The sequence below is a fragment of the Rhea pennata genome, chromosome 15 (assembly GCF_028389875.1).
Source record: "Rhea pennata isolate bPtePen1 chromosome 15, bPtePen1.pri, whole genome shotgun sequence".
In the NCBI taxonomy this organism is placed as follows: Eukaryota; Metazoa; Chordata; class Aves; order Rheiformes; family Rheidae; genus Rhea; species Rhea pennata.
The window spans coordinates 7865411-7879073 of record NC_084677.1 but is presented as its reverse complement, the minus strand read 5'-3'; the positions used below and the strand labels follow the sequence as shown (position 1 = coordinate 7879073).

The 13663-nt window shown below is 37.0% G+C and overlaps 1 protein-coding gene across 1 annotated transcript in view; it reads left to right on the top strand.

Moving 5' to 3' along the window:
- LOC134147453 (uncharacterized) overlaps nt 1-13663 on the top strand; it is a 95476-nt gene that overhangs the window by 68577 nt on the left and 13236 nt on the right. Inside the window, exons 47-57 of the mRNA XM_062588600.1 lie at nt 744-917; nt 1322-1529; nt 2865-3031; nt 6180-6317; nt 7058-7220; nt 8091-8212; nt 9674-9814; nt 10528-10641; nt 11034-11162; nt 11617-11778; nt 12811-12975. Coding sequence (XP_062444584.1) covers nt 744-917; nt 1322-1529; nt 2865-3031; nt 6180-6317; nt 7058-7220; nt 8091-8212; nt 9674-9814; nt 10528-10641; nt 11034-11162; nt 11617-11778; nt 12811-12975 — 1683 coding nt within the window. The remainder of the gene's footprint in view (nt 1-743; nt 918-1321; nt 1530-2864; nt 3032-6179; nt 6318-7057; nt 7221-8090; nt 8213-9673; nt 9815-10527; nt 10642-11033; nt 11163-11616; nt 11779-12810; nt 12976-13663) is intronic.

The following is a 13663-nucleotide window of genomic DNA, read 5'->3' as shown; positions in this document are numbered from 1 at the left end:
TATACATAAGTCAGAATGTCTGCTCCTGGTTTAATGACAGTTACTATCTTTTTTCCTTTTTTTTTCCCCTTCCTGCTCCTTTTCTCTCTCTGTTTACCCTCTCCCCTCTTTTTTTTTTTTTCTTATCTAAAATTCAAGGTGGAGAGGAGCCCAGAAGCTAGATTTATTCTTGAGAGATTCAGGGAATAGCTTCTTGAACCAGAAGTTTTATAGGAAGAGCAGGCTGCAGGTTGGCTGCTGATCTGTGGAGAGCCAAGGCCACACCTGAGCTTTTGCCGTATGTGTTGCGCAAGGGGGGCAGTGCATTTTAGCTAATATACCTAGTCTGTCTGATAGGTCTGCAGTGTGCCATGCTATCAACTAGATGGAGGTGAATGCTATTAAAATGGTATTAAAATTTCAGGGTTTACATTCAGAATGATTGTCTAGCATATTTATATATTTGACAAATACAAGCCTACAGCACAACATTAGCTCTTTATTAACCATTTATCCACCTGAATAGGGTTAAGGTAAGGACATACTGGAGAATACTTGTTAAATTGTGGAAATTAAAAAAAAATGGGAGCTTTCTTCAACACTAACTGTGTTATGTTACAAAATAATATGACACAAGTTTTTACTGGACCTTCATTTACACATCTTTGAGCTGAAACACCCCAAACCAAAGAAAGAACTCTGAATAACAATAGTTTTTCTTTTTACAAAGGTGCCCTTTCACAAATTATCATTGTATCACACAGACTATCTTGAACCTGAAAGCAATCAAGCATTTAAATATTAAAGTGCATTATGGTGATTACCTGATGGTTCTTGAAGGACAAATCCAGAAGTCTGAAACAAGTACTGACATAACTGGGAATTTTCAGCATACTTGGCCATGGTTGCGACAAGCCAGAGTACCAACATCTTTACAGGTAGTTTTTTATTTTTAAGAAAATGAAAATTACTGTCCTTTTTTATAGTGTAACAGCCCATAACTTGAATAAGGACTACCATTGTGTAAGGTAGAGAATGAAAGATGAAGTTTTCTCCTGATATTTACAAACAATGGATGGCTAAAACATCACCTACTAAAATACTAAGAATTTATTAACTGCCTAATTTTTGAATGACGTCGTTCCATTCTGATCCATTCCATTCTGGATTTGAAATTAGAAAGTCAGAGATGAATTATGAAAGGCTAAGTTTTTTTGTTAATGGATGGATTTTTGAAATAAGCATAGACTAGAGAAAACTCATTTCCATTTGTCATCTGTTTTGAAATTAAATAGTACTTAAATGGTATTTCAAAGCCATAAATCTTCCTGTCTTGTTTTAGATAGATGTGTTTTTTCAAGGAAGAAATGCTACTCGAGAAAGACGTATGCGCATTGCAGCTGGAGAAACATCAGTCACATACATAATAAACTCTTATTATATTGGTAACCAAATAGAAATTTTTTGCCAAAGTGTACATAACAGCGAGACGTTACAGGCATCTGGCTACCCTAAGACAATCAATCTGATTCTGAGTTTACAGAAATTAGGTAGGTACGTGCTGTTCCTTTTGCAGTTCCTGTTACGTACTAGCTCTGTGAGGATGTTTCAGCTGTTTCTTTAACAGCTACAAACTGATTTGCTAAGCTTTGCTGGTAGTACTTTAAAAGGAACAATTTTTCATTGTCTGCAAATAAAACTGTCATTCTTATACTTCGTATGTTGTTAGTTAGGTTTCAGAAAAGATTTTTTTGAGTTATGACACCTACTAAAATAGGTGATCCCCAGGATACTTAGCTGCACGAACTAAGGAACTGTGTAGTTCAGCATCACACAATGAAACTTGTTATAGAGCATAAAAAGTGTGAATCCCAGTGTAATTTTAAGTGGTTATTGAAAATAATTTTAAATAATTTTGCAGGAGTTAAAGATATGAAAGATAAGATCGTCGCTTTCTGTGTGTATGTGCATGTTCTTTAAAGCTAACTATATTTACTCATACATTTGTCCATTGTCTGGCAAATATTGAGCAAGTGCTTAATCTGGTTCATGGCATGCTTTGATTTGTATCATAAAAAAACCACAGAAGTCTCAAAATCCACCAATACCGTTTACCAGTGTGGTACCTTGAAAAGTTTCTGACAGACTATAAAAGAGTGGTAATTTATCAGTAACATGATCTCCTGATGGGGCTTAATAAGGATGCCCCAGCAACAGAAATGGTGACATGATGGACACTGATGCTTCTCAAAGGATATATTAGGATGGTACCTGCATCAAAAGCAAAGGCTTAATAAGCGCTTACTGGTCGTGTTTCAGGACAGCCACTGAAGTAGTCAGTGTATGACCATTTACACACCCATGACTTTGTCTTCTCCCTAACAATTTTTTGGGTGTCAGATCTTCTGTCTTATTTTTATTTCTTACCAATCTGTATTTTTTCCTTTTTCAGATATGGAAAGTTGGTAGCAAAATGTGAAGGAAGGCCTTAAGTCATGTTGTTTGAGCAGTCTTGGTTGCTGTCACTGAGACTGAGGGAGTCGTTAGAGGTTGAAAGAGGCTCAGAATTCCTCTCTAGAGGAAATGGCTATGACGTTCTGAGCATCTAGCACAGAACACTACTGTCAGGAACTGACTTGTCACTTAACAGTTATACATGAGTACAAACGCTCTGTTAACTCAAGGCTTGATATATTCAAGGATATCCAAAAAGTCCTGAATTTTACTTCAACTCTTAAAACAACAGACTGCAACTATGTCAACTTGAATGAGATTTTGAATTTCATTTTTGATTTTTCAGTTGAGGTTTTGGTTTGATGCAAGCAGTATTGAAATGCCTTATAAAAGACCCTACAGACTGGCCCCATTTTGTCGTTTCCATTTAGAAAACAAAGCCAAGACTACCTGTGAAGTCCAGTATGATGACAAAGATATAACTGTGAATATGGATGTTGATGCAGACTTTGAACTGTATGGTACATTTGAATTCATGGCAGAGGTGAAGCATTCAATATCACTTCTCAGGCATCTGGGACTTCCCTTCTTCTTTAAGGTAATAAACCACAGATGTTTTGTTGTGCTTTGGTTATAGATGTCAGCCAAATTACAATATGCAATAGTTCTATTAGGATCTCCAGTGAAATTATACTGGGTTTATACAAGTGTAGATGAGAGGGCAGTTGGCTTAGTGTATCTTTGTTTAACTTAAGTATACAGCTAATGGTCTGTTTCTGAGCAAATTCAGGATGTTTCTGAAATCTCTGTTTTCTCATGGTTAATCACTTCAGAAAGGAGCTCATTTACTGTGAGTTCTGATGGTCGTTTACTAGCTGGTACAGGTTGCTAGTAAAGTAGAAAGGACTTTTGGTAGAAAACAGCTTTCCTTCATGGCTTGGTTAAACCATTTGTAAAGTACATGTCAAAAGTTTTGCTTCACTGTCTCTCAATGCATACAGTCTAATAAACAGAACTATTTTGTATTCCCAAAATATGCAGTGGGGTCAACAAAGGTTGCACCTGTTCATCTCTTGGGAAGAAGTATTAGTTGAAATATCTCATTCTCTCTTGGCAGGTAGTACACAGGACAGCACATCCAAGTCATTTATTATCTTTTCTTGAAATAAGAGGATTTGTAGCTAGGATACAAGCATAAAGGTAGACTCTTCTGAAAATAAATATTAGATCACTGTTAAACCTGCAAATTATGTGTCAGTGTTTGAAATGAATATTTAATGTCAGTATTTTATTGGAAAAAAATGACATACAACCCCCTAGTTCTCCTACCTTAGTCTTTGGTGAAATGTCTTTTTATCCTCTAAATGTTCCAATGAGAAAAACAGACTAGAGATGATAATTCTGTTACTCAAGTGCAAGGTATGAATGTTAGCATGGGGCTTAAGACCACTGTTCCCACTGACTTTGGTAAACACAACGTGTTGATGTCTAAGTGGGAGAGGATGCTCATGCTCCTAGAGGGCTTGTTTAGCAGTTTCAGGATAAAACCTGATGAGCCAGCAGCTGTGGGAATAAGAAGATACCTTAGACTGGAAGATTTGTGCAGCTCAATTTTATCAAAAAGCAGAGGAAAGGTGATTTCAATACAGCGTATGAAAGAGAATAGTAGGTATTAAATGGCTCTTTAATTTAGTGCGGGAGACTCTAGGGGCTCTAGACTTAAACCAGACAAGGACACATTGAAAGTATGGCTAATATTTGACAGCAGTGTAACTGAGTAGCTATGGAAACACACTCACAGAAAAAAAAAAAAAGGATATCTGTTGATGCTTTTGGATTAAGTCTAGAAGGCATGTCTGTCTGGAAGATAAACTTCAGTCAAAATGGTGGTTTTTAGTCAGTCAAGTAATTGGGCTCAAGTTAGGTGAGATGCTGGGTAGAAGCTATGGCCTGTGACTTTTTTCCTCCCCCACAGATGGCAATTCATGAAGTCCTGACTGAAAATGAAATTACAGGAGCTCTGTGGCTGACAAGTGAACAAAACACAAGCTTTTCCTTAACCATCAATAGGAAAAATGACCAGCAAGGGTAAGAGGGTCATTTTCAACATTGTAAAAATATCACTAGGCTGCTGAGATTGTATGGAAGAAGTTATTTTTTCTTTGCCAAAGCACTGGTGAATCAGCTACTAAATCCTTGATTAAGCGCACAGTCATGTCACACAGTCTGTGTACTGGAGGAAATCTGTGAAGAGCTGCAAAAGCTTCCTGTCTTGCCCCCAGCAGTTTCGGGTATGGTTGTCTTTTTGCCTGCCTCTACTGGACTATGCCATAGGACAGTGAAAGGATCTAGAAAACTCAAGGTCTGAGCCATCCAAGTACGTAAGAAAGTGCCTTAATTCCATACAGGTGTTTAAATCCAATCATGTACTTTTAGCACAGTTGACCCATGTGAAAAGAATGGAGGGACATTCAACTTTCTAAATTGCTATAAGTATGGCTGTACCTACTGTGCTAATTTTCCTGATTCTTTCTGTATTCTGAAAGTTTGGGGGATTGTTTAAGGAAGGATGAATACTTTTCAATAATTATTTATTTCAAAGGTATTACTATTCAATAACGTATGTCTAAACAGAAAGACTGGATAGAGTATACGCAAAATTGTAGGCTTTTAAAGGTGTTTAAGATGTGTGATATTTTCAGAGTTATACACTTGAAAGGGTATTTTGGATACTTCATAAATAAGATACAGCAAAAGATCATTGCATGAAAAGTCTTTCAAATTCTGTTAAAATATCTAATAATTGTGAATTCTAAACATGGAAACCATTACAATGTGTGTGAAGTTATAGATTCCAAAATACAAATCTTGCTTCTAAAAATCGGAGGTGTCTACTATGATAGTCTGAGTACTTTCTGACCTAGTGGGCCACATGCTATCCTAGGAATACATAGACAGACTTTCCACTGAGGTCAGAGAGGGCGCTGCTGTTCGGTCTCCTTTGCCTCTGCATGTGGGCATGCAAAAGCCTGAGCTGGTTAAGCAAATGTTCAGAGGAAGGAGCTGCTGTTTGTAACTCCATAGAGTGGAGGCTTGGAAACTACTGAGCTGAACTTACGTTGTCAGTGAGAGTGGAGTTTCTGAAATATTGCTGAACAAACAATATGTTTCTTCCCTTTAGTGAAGAGCTGATTTTAAAAGCCTTCCAGAATCTTCCCTTTTTTCTACAGTACTTCCCCAGTGCAGCAGGACTTTCTTCCAAGGTAACTATGTGCAAGTTATCCATTGCATACATCACTACACATTAGCCTCACCTAATACTGTAGAAGTTGAGCTGCATTATTTCCAGTACTAGCAGCTCTGATCTTGGTGTTGCTGTTGAGGATGTTGATGCTTTCCAGAGTTGCTAGCATTCAGAAGCTACTGCAGGGGATTTGTTCTATTTGACTCTACTTCAGTGCATCTACATAAATAATGAGATCTATTAGAGTCATTCCAAGGATGTGTTTAATTATTCTAGGTACTAAGTAAAGAGGGACTGGGTAGAAGACAGTTCTGGATAGTCACTTTGTGTGGTGGAGCAGTATACAGAAGGAAGGTTGGGCAAGGAAGATGAATGGGGTCATTTGTCAGTCAAATGCAGCACACTGTTAGGCCTGCAGTAAGTGCTCATACAAACAAATGCATTTCTTATGTGCTCTCTTTCTCTCTTTCTCTCATTTTTAATTAAATGGGAACTTCAAAAGGTAAATTATGATGCAAGTGAAGCAGAAGGCAAATTCTTCCTCAGGATGGAAAAAAAAGATTTCAATTTTACAACTAAGCTGAGTTTTATTGGGACTAGCTATACTACCATCATTGAAATGATGCACACAATGCCTCAGGTTGGTACCATCAGCTCAAATGGCAAAAGTCAAGCTGTGAGAGGCAGTATTCAGGATGCTGCCAAACCATGAAGGTCAAATCCAGCTCCAGCTGCCTATTAGGTGCTTTGCCCTTGATTTCTCCAGTAGCAGGACCAAACTTTTTGAATGTTGATTAGTTGGGTGTCCAGCAGCATTAACTGTTGTTTGATATTTGTGTGTGCTTTTATAGACAGAGCATTGTATACATAAATATATAGGAAATAGAGGAAAATAATGTATTAAAAACTGAGCTACTGTGAAATTTTATTATGCAGTTGCCACATACTTTTCTTTATAAATAAGGAAGAAAAGAGGTAACAATATCTATTATCATTTGTAATGTATACTGGATTTTTCTTTAATGCTGGTGCTGTTGCTGTAGTAAGGAGAATATTATAATACTACTCAGTGAGCTACAGAACCAAATACATAATAAATGAAGCCAAATATTGTAAAGAGCATACTCTGCCTTTTGCTTTCCATTCTTTGAGCAGATGACTTTCTGTAGAAATGAAGGCAAAGAGAAACGCATGGCTGCTTATACAAAAGCAGTGATTGCATGCTTCAGTTAAGCATTAGGGTGTCATTGTATTAGAGCTTTATACATGCATTTCTATAGATGGAACACTTAAGAGTGCACAGTACCAAAATTACGCATTTAGATTTTAAACTTTTCAGAAGATTTAGGATTTAATGTGTTTCCCTTCTTTTATTTTCAGTTAAAAAGTCTTCCAAGGCAGCTCATGTTCATGACAGTTTACCAAAAAAGTAATGGGACACGTATACTGAGACATATTGCTCTTTGGGATGGCAAAGAGGTAAAGGTAACAGGCACCTACAGTGGATTCTTCCCAAAGTTACCTGGAGGACATAAAGTTAGTGGTAGGTTTCTAAACTCTCTTGCAAGTGCTGATAGCAAACTATAAAATAAACAGAGCCACATAAATCTGATTTTAAAATGCATATTCAAGTGGTTTCAGTCCAGTCCTTATAAGATCTTATTTGCTTCAAATTCACTGTGAACTTTGGCTGTTAAAAATGCCATTTGTGCTTTGTGGACATGGCATGTAAAGCTTAAAATAAGTATAAAGAGGCACATCCCACCTGCCATTTTTTTCTGAATATTGACCTTTTGAATTTGGAGAGTCAAAGTATTTCATTTTTGTTTCTCTGTTTTTCTTTTTTTCTCCTAATTTAAATTTAATTTTTGTTGTTTTGCTCTCTGCTGGTTCTGAGACTTTTTTCAGAAACTATAGTAAATTCTGTTACCTTAGTATAGCTGGGAGCTGCAGGGAGCACTGGCCATGCTTGCTGCTGTCTTGAGGTTCTAAACCTTTATGCTGAGGCTGTTATCTGAAAATATAGAAAATAAGTGCACTTACTTTTCAAGAGTGTTAAAACATCCCTCTTCCAGTCTAAGGTTGTTTAAGCTTCATAAAGACGACTTCCCTGGCTATTCTTGTTGCAGGTTTCTTTAGGTGTAGACAGATCTTTCGATTATTGCATGTAAACAGTGATTTACTGGTAAGTAGAGAACTCTTCTTTTTCCCGCTGCATTTCTTCAGCAGAAGTCAGCACACTAAAGTCTTATGTGTGTTGGTGTGGTTGTGCGTGTGTGTGTGAAAGCCAAGACATACTACATTCTTGCTCTCTGGGAACCAACTGTTGCCCTGCTCCTGGTGCGAGCAAGTCCTGTGCCTTTCTCTTTATCAGAAAATGAGCAGTCAAACTTAGATTTTTTTTTCCTTCTAGTGGAGCTTTTCCATCCTCTCTCCATCCCTTTCCCTTGGCATACCAGGCTCAGCATATATATGGAGCATTCAGCACAGAGTCACCAGGATGATCTAACTCTTGTCTGGAATGACAAAGACCAGGTAGGTATGGCAGCTCAAAAGAAATGTATGTCAGGACAATTATGGTAACTGTCCAGTGGTGTTTTTCTTTTAAAGGCGTTAAGCAAGTCAAGGAACTGAAGTAGGAGGCAAAATGTCCTCTCTCTTGGATGCATAGGATACGATGACTATGAAAGATAAGCAGTGCATATTCTTGTTGGAAGTATTATTAATGCCATACTACTTTGCATGCAGCAACCCCACATGCTGCTGCGTAGCCAAAAGCAGCTAAATACATACGGTTCAGAGCACTGAATTATGGACATTCTCTGCCCTGTGAAGGGCTCTAAAAAGGCAGCATTTGAAAGCAGATGGAAAGAACAGCATAAAAAAAAGAACGGTCTGTTTAAAACAGACTGGGAAAAAGAAATAAAATTTAAGGCAGCAGAGCAAGTTCTAAGGAATTCATAGCAGGACTTTGAATTACACGCACTGACACTAGTGTGAGGCTGATGTGCATGAAGAACTTACTTCTTGCATGGATACATGCTGTATGCACCCACATGGAAGAGTGACACAGACAAGCGCTAAGCATTTTCAACATTGTTGCATTACTGATTTAATCAAAGCTCTTTTGCCTTTCTTTTTTTCATTCTCCTTTGTCAGTGAAAATAATACCTTTGGCAAAAAACTGATGTTACAGGAAAACTTTTTTTTTAAGTAAGTAAGCATTATTATTTTAAAATAAAAATAATAAAAATGCAGGTAGACTTAGGAAAACTTTGGTTAAAGTGATTTTCGAATGTGATCAAACTGGTGAGCTCACTGACTTGTAACAAATGGTGCCTACTTTAAATATATGTATGAAATACAGGAGTACGAAGGCTCTAAACAGCACCCTGGTGAAATACTACATTATTTTCTGAATGAAAGAAAAGGTAATGCATAAAATGTGTTGATCATAGAGAAACATAACTTTACCTCTGAAAAGAATCTGACTTCCTTAAATACTTTGTTTACAAAGTGCTATAATTCAAAATTTGACTTAGAAATAGTAAACATAACTATTTACATTAAAATGTAGGCAGTCATTTTCAAGTGACATATAATACCTTCCAGCAGCATTATAAAATTTAATTCCTGATTCTGCAAATGTTTGTTCTTGTGCTTAAACTTAGCATGCTTTGACTAAGTGCTCTGCAGCAGTAGAGCTCCTGAAAGTGCCTGAAGATGGGAGCAAAATTAAGTCTCATGAAACTTTGGCATGGTTCACAATCTTAGTAAAAGATAGATGGAAGTTTTGCTTCAAGCTGTAGCCATATGGGAAATTCAAGTAGCAAGAATGTCCTTATTTGAACATTAATTTGTCTAGCTTCTTTAAGAAATTACTTCATTAAGCACATTTTTCATTTGAGGAAAAGATAGAGAAAAATCTTGCTGCATGTAAATGTCAGTATGTGAGAGGTTTCTCATGTTATTTTTACATCTGTTGATATTGATCAGGTATCAGCATCATCATCATTGAGGTTTGGAAGAGAGCATATAAGCTGCAGAGCTGCTGTTGCCCACCCATTTAATTTCAGTTTGAGGCAACTGGAGGTCAATTCCCTCTTGAGAAGAAGAGGCAGAAAGTACGACCAGCAGGTGAGACAGTGAGAAAGGGCGCAAGATACTAACCTGTGATGCAGTGTTTACTGCTAGTGTACCTTTCATCCCGAAGAACTACACAACCGGATTATCATCTGGAAAATTTAAAGAACACCAAGTGCTGCTATTTCCTGGTGTCCAAAACACCAGCAGTGTTTATTTTCTAAGCATTCGCATATGCTTTTCTCAAGCATAACTCTACAAATTGTTGTTAGATGATGACATCTGGCTTGCACTTTTAGCACTGACCCACTTCGGGTGGTAAGAAGCCAGAAGAACACAGGTATCTACCCAGAAATTAGTAAGGACAGTACTGTCCACAAAGGGATGAACAAACTTCTGTTCTACAAAAAAAAAAGGCCGGAAATTCTTTGATCCTCATGTAGCGCAAAACTATATTTTAGGACTTTATAGAAATTTGCAACACAAATGGGAAAATACTGTGTGAAACCAGAAAGGCTTTAAAACACAGTTGTCAGGTATGCTTGCAAAGCATATATTGGGAAAAAAGGAAGAAGAACTACAGAAATTAGCCTTCAAAATCAAAGAATATAGAGTATTTTCTTTCTGAACATTGTATATATAATGTAGCATTTGCATTGCTGGGACAAGACACTTGCATGTTAATCCAGCAACTGCTAGCACATTCTGCAGGTTCTGCTATTTCTGTGCCTTCTTCACTGGAGAAATCCCATTTCTTATGGTTTTAGGTGCAGCTCATGTGGAATGGTGGGCAGCCTGCTAACATCACTTTGACCTTGGAAGATAAATCAGAGATGAATATCACTGCCTGGGATGCTTGTATGATGCTCTCTTCAGGTCAGGTATGAGTCTTGGATTCTAAGAAGGGTTGGGTATAGCTAACTTCCTGTCCCTCAGACTTGCAGATTGGAATTTTTTTTCTATCTGTTATCATAGGAAAACGTTTTACTTGACAACTTCTTTTCCCTTGTTTTGGAGGAAGAAAAATAAAACCTAAAGAACTCTCCTTCATGTTGCCAGATACATTTGTATTTAGGATGCAGTCTCCTCAAGAACAGAATCATCAATCTCTTAAGTTTCTCTGTAGAGACTGATGCAGTCTTTTAGAGACCTTTCTGTGGTTTTCACAAGGATGTATTTTTGCACATAAATATACTTTAAAAATTTAATAATACTGAACTAACTTTTTAGAAAACTATTAATATGTATGTCCTTTTTTCCCACCCTCTTCCAGCTTCAGAGAGTATTAAGTATGGGATACTTTAATGCATGTGCGTCTCTGGAGCAAACAGCAGTGTTGTTCAATGAGTATCTAGATCTGAACTGGGATGACAAAAAATTCAAACACAATTTGACTTACAAGGTAAAAAAAAAAGGCTGTTGTATCTGCTAATTCACCCTATTTTTTTACAGAATCTGTTCTTGATAGATGTGAATTTCTTTATTAAATACAATTTTGAATAGATTTTAAGACAGCTTCTGTAAAGCCCCTTCTTTTATGAAATACCACTATGTCATTTTGCAGATGATGACCTTTTATGTATTTCTCTTTGCATAGGAAGAAAGATAAATGTAGAATAATTAAGAATGAATAAGTTGTTATGAAATAGAAGCCTCATTTTTGCCTTAAATTTGCAAGACCTTTGAGGTGACTCTGCAGAGTGGGGCCCAGTAACAGTTGCCAAGTAGAAGTTTTATCTTTAAACCTTAAAGCTACAGGGGACAAGATGAAATTGAGAGCTGGGGGGGGGGGGGGGGCAGGAGGGGTCTATGGTTCTGCTGTCTTATCTAAACTTTATTTTCTTGGTATATTGCAGAGAAACAGATTCTTGTACCCTGATACATTTCAGTTAGAAGCCACTTTGGAAAATATTTTCCTGACTTTGTGCACTAAACAGAATATCCTGGGTAAAATAGAAACAAACTACTCATCCTGGCTGGCCTATTATATTAACTTTGGATGCTTCGAACTCCCAACTGTAAGTGTCTCATGAACGTATTAAATCTATTTCAAATTTAATTTAATTACTGGTTTAGACACTGAGTTTTTCTCAGCTGCAACTTTTCACAAGGATTTGCATTCTTCTCTGACTTAAAAAAAATATAAATAAACAATGTCAATTGATTGGAGAAGAAAGATCACATTTGGCACTGTACTGTTACGTCTTTTTCTATAGGCCCTGTTATGGTTGTAAACATTCCCACTTCCTCCGTGTTCTTTCTTTTTTATTCCTCTCTCAAAGGTCTTTTAATTTCATATTTCTGGAGAATACCAAAACAGTCTCAAAGGTGATCAGAAAGGAAATTAGAGGTGAATAAAAGTGCTTTCCTTTCCCTTTAGGTAAAAGTTTTTACTCTTTTTTTGCCTGTTCTGCTAATAGCCATGGACATTCAAACCTTAGTGTAACCCTGTAGTTGCCATTTATTTTTAGATTACACACACAAACTGAAGACCCTTCCACAAGTTTCCTTATATGCAAATTTGACCCAAGGGTTTAATGTAGATATTCACAAGAACCATAGAACTTTGTTCTGGTAACCAACATGGTCTCATTCCAGTTCCAAGTGGCTAAAACTCCTCTCAGTTGGCTGTCTTGTTTACTGTCAGAGCAGGCAGGGCCCTCTTAGTAATGAGAAAGAGCAACCAAATTCTGATGCTAATGAAAATTTTCTCCAAGATCAGGGTATGTTATTTCCTGTGTTTAATGGGAAAAATGTACATTCATGTCACTTTAAAATTAGGTGCGTCAGTATTCCTTGAATCCTTTTGTTCAAAGGCATGTATCAGAATTCTGGCTAGAGTAGTTGAGAAGCATAAGGAAAAATTAATTTGACTTGTCTTAATAGAATATAATCGTAGGTCACCTGTTCATCTTGTCTTAGGCTATAGTTACTGAATGTGCTATGCTAAACCACAGAGTGTGTCAACAGCTTTATAGAACCTCTTACTATTTTGTCCAGAGCTTGTTTCTGTGGAAGAATTAAGTTTTAGCACCTTTTTTCATATATAGGTAATTACTTTCTCTGGAAGACATCAGCTCAACAAAGGAGATACTGTTTTGCAATCAGAGAGCAGATTCCACGTTGCTCATCATGGAAAACATGATGGGTTGATTGCAGTATCCTTAAAAAATAAGAGCACAACTGATATGAAGAACTATTATGTGGAGATTGAAGTGAGTTTCTTACTTTGTTAGCATTTTCTTTTCTTTTGAAGGCATACTGCCATCTAGTCTCTGAACTGATCAGGTGCAGGCAGTGACTTATAAAACAAGGAAAGTACAGGCTACACAAGGAAATGTTTCAGATTGCTGTAGAAAATTTGTTTTTACAGTAACAGTAACTCATTGTATATGCAGTATGTTCAAGAGAGAAAGGAACGCACCACCATTAGTTATCTGCAGAATTCAGTGACAGATGCAGTAACCATTTATCAACGGGATATATGCAGTTTTTCAGAGGCTCTCTTTTTCTAGCTCACCTTCTTCAGCATAACTGGTGAGGCATGTAAAGGCACGACAGCAAAAAATAAAGCGAAATAAAATAGGAGATTCAAAGAAAGTGTTATTTACCAGAAAAAAAAAGAAAAAAAAAAAGAACTGGCCATTCTGAAAAGGGCGCAGAACAGCTGAAATGATGAATGTACAGAGATGAATCTCTTCCTTTTTCTCTCTGTTCTTTTGTTTTGCCTTTGTTCTTAATTTCCTGTGAAATGAGTAAGGTAGAGGAGCTGATGGTGGCAATGAGAGTGGGATGGAAGAGTGGTGTGATCAATGCCATCCAAACTTAATGAGAAGGAATGTGGGCAGTCAGTCATAATTAACTGAAACAATAGAATGTCCCTTAAAAAAAATGAAGATTTAA